General features: G+C 40.7%; 1 protein-coding gene across 1 annotated transcript in view; it reads left to right on the forward strand.

Moving 5' to 3' along the window:
- The window catches only part of LOC102311555 (V-set domain-containing T-cell activation inhibitor 1), a gene marked incomplete at its 5' end in the record, with an annotated part of 3,985 nt that extends 2,765 nt beyond the window's left edge, over positions 1 to 1,220 (forward strand). The window contains 2 exon segments of the mRNA XM_014340518.2: positions 170 to 454; positions 576 to 1,220. Of these exon segments, the coding sequence (XP_014196004.1) occupies positions 170 to 454; positions 576 to 733 (443 nt within the window).
- Between the last annotated feature and the right edge of the window lie 13 nt (positions 1,221 to 1,233).

Genomic DNA, 1,233 nt, shown 5'->3' on the forward strand with positions numbered 1-1,233 from the left:
CTGTACTGTAGTACTGTTGTTTAATTTACTTTTTTAAAACTTTTTTATGGTGATTAATTTAAGGAAAATGTCATTTTCAATAACAATAACATTACAGAGTATATAATATAACAGTATATTAGTCTCCGTGACCTTGTGCTGCAGCTGTAGCTTCATGCTGTGCTCACAGGTGCAGCTCCAAAGCCTTTTGTTGGGATCCTGAACATCACGGAGGACGGGGCGCTGCTGAAGTGTGAGGTTCCAGGTGCTTTTCCAAAGCCTTTGGTGGAGTGGAAGGACAGCGATGGAAACATCCTTCCCGCTGAGGAGCCACAGGTGTCGTACAGAGGAGACCGCTACTACGTCACCCTCCTCATTGCTGTGACCAAGACAGACACCAACGTCTTCCGCTGTGTAGCCACACAGCAGGAGATCAGCCATGTGACTGATGATGATATCTGCGTGCCTCACTGTGGTAAGATTTCTTCTTCTGTTCTCATTCTTGGTGGAATTTTCAGGTTTTAAATAGATGCTGTTTAACAGTAGTTCTGTCTACTGTTCTGTGCTGTATTAACTTTTTGTTTAACATGTTTCAGAGAAAACAGCTGAGCTGAAGTCTTGCTGTGGAGTGGCTGCGGTTGTAGCAGCATTTTGTGGTGGAGCTCTGAGTACTGCAGTTCTGTTTGTAGTTATAAAGTACATTAGAAGATGGCAGAGAGGTGAGAATAATGATGGATTTCATATTCAGCATTAATTTTGACATACAGTATGTGTGAGGTGTAAAATTCTCAGTATTTTATGGATGAATCTTTTGGTTTAATCATCATAATGCTCTGGATTGGCTGCAGTTCTTTTTTTTTTTACAGCAGGTAGTTTTAGGCATATTTATCTAATTTATCAAGCTAAAAAGAGAAGGAGTGATTCTTTTAAAAAAAAAACCAAAAAACTCTGAGTTATCTATTTGCCGCAGATGTAGCTTAATAAACTGTAAACTGAGGTACAAGAAGACATTTAAGGTGATGTTAGTGCTGAGCGATTGTCTCCACACTCTGACCATCTTATCGTCCTGCTGTATGATCACTAATGCTGTGTCCCATCAGCACCAGGGGCAGGTCAGTGGGTGGGTGATGGGCTTAACATGCAATTCAATTCAATTTTATTTATATAGCGCCAAATCACAACAACAGTCGCCTCAAGGCGCTTTATATTGTACAGTAGATCCTACAATATGACCCCCTATGAGCAAGCACTTTG

The sequence above is a fragment of the Haplochromis burtoni genome, unplaced genomic scaffold, assembly GCF_018398535.1.
Source record: "Haplochromis burtoni strain Fernald_Lab_line unplaced genomic scaffold, NCSU_Asbu1 Contig_379, whole genome shotgun sequence".
NCBI classification, from domain to species: domain Eukaryota; kingdom Metazoa; phylum Chordata; class Actinopteri; order Cichliformes; family Cichlidae; genus Haplochromis; species Haplochromis burtoni.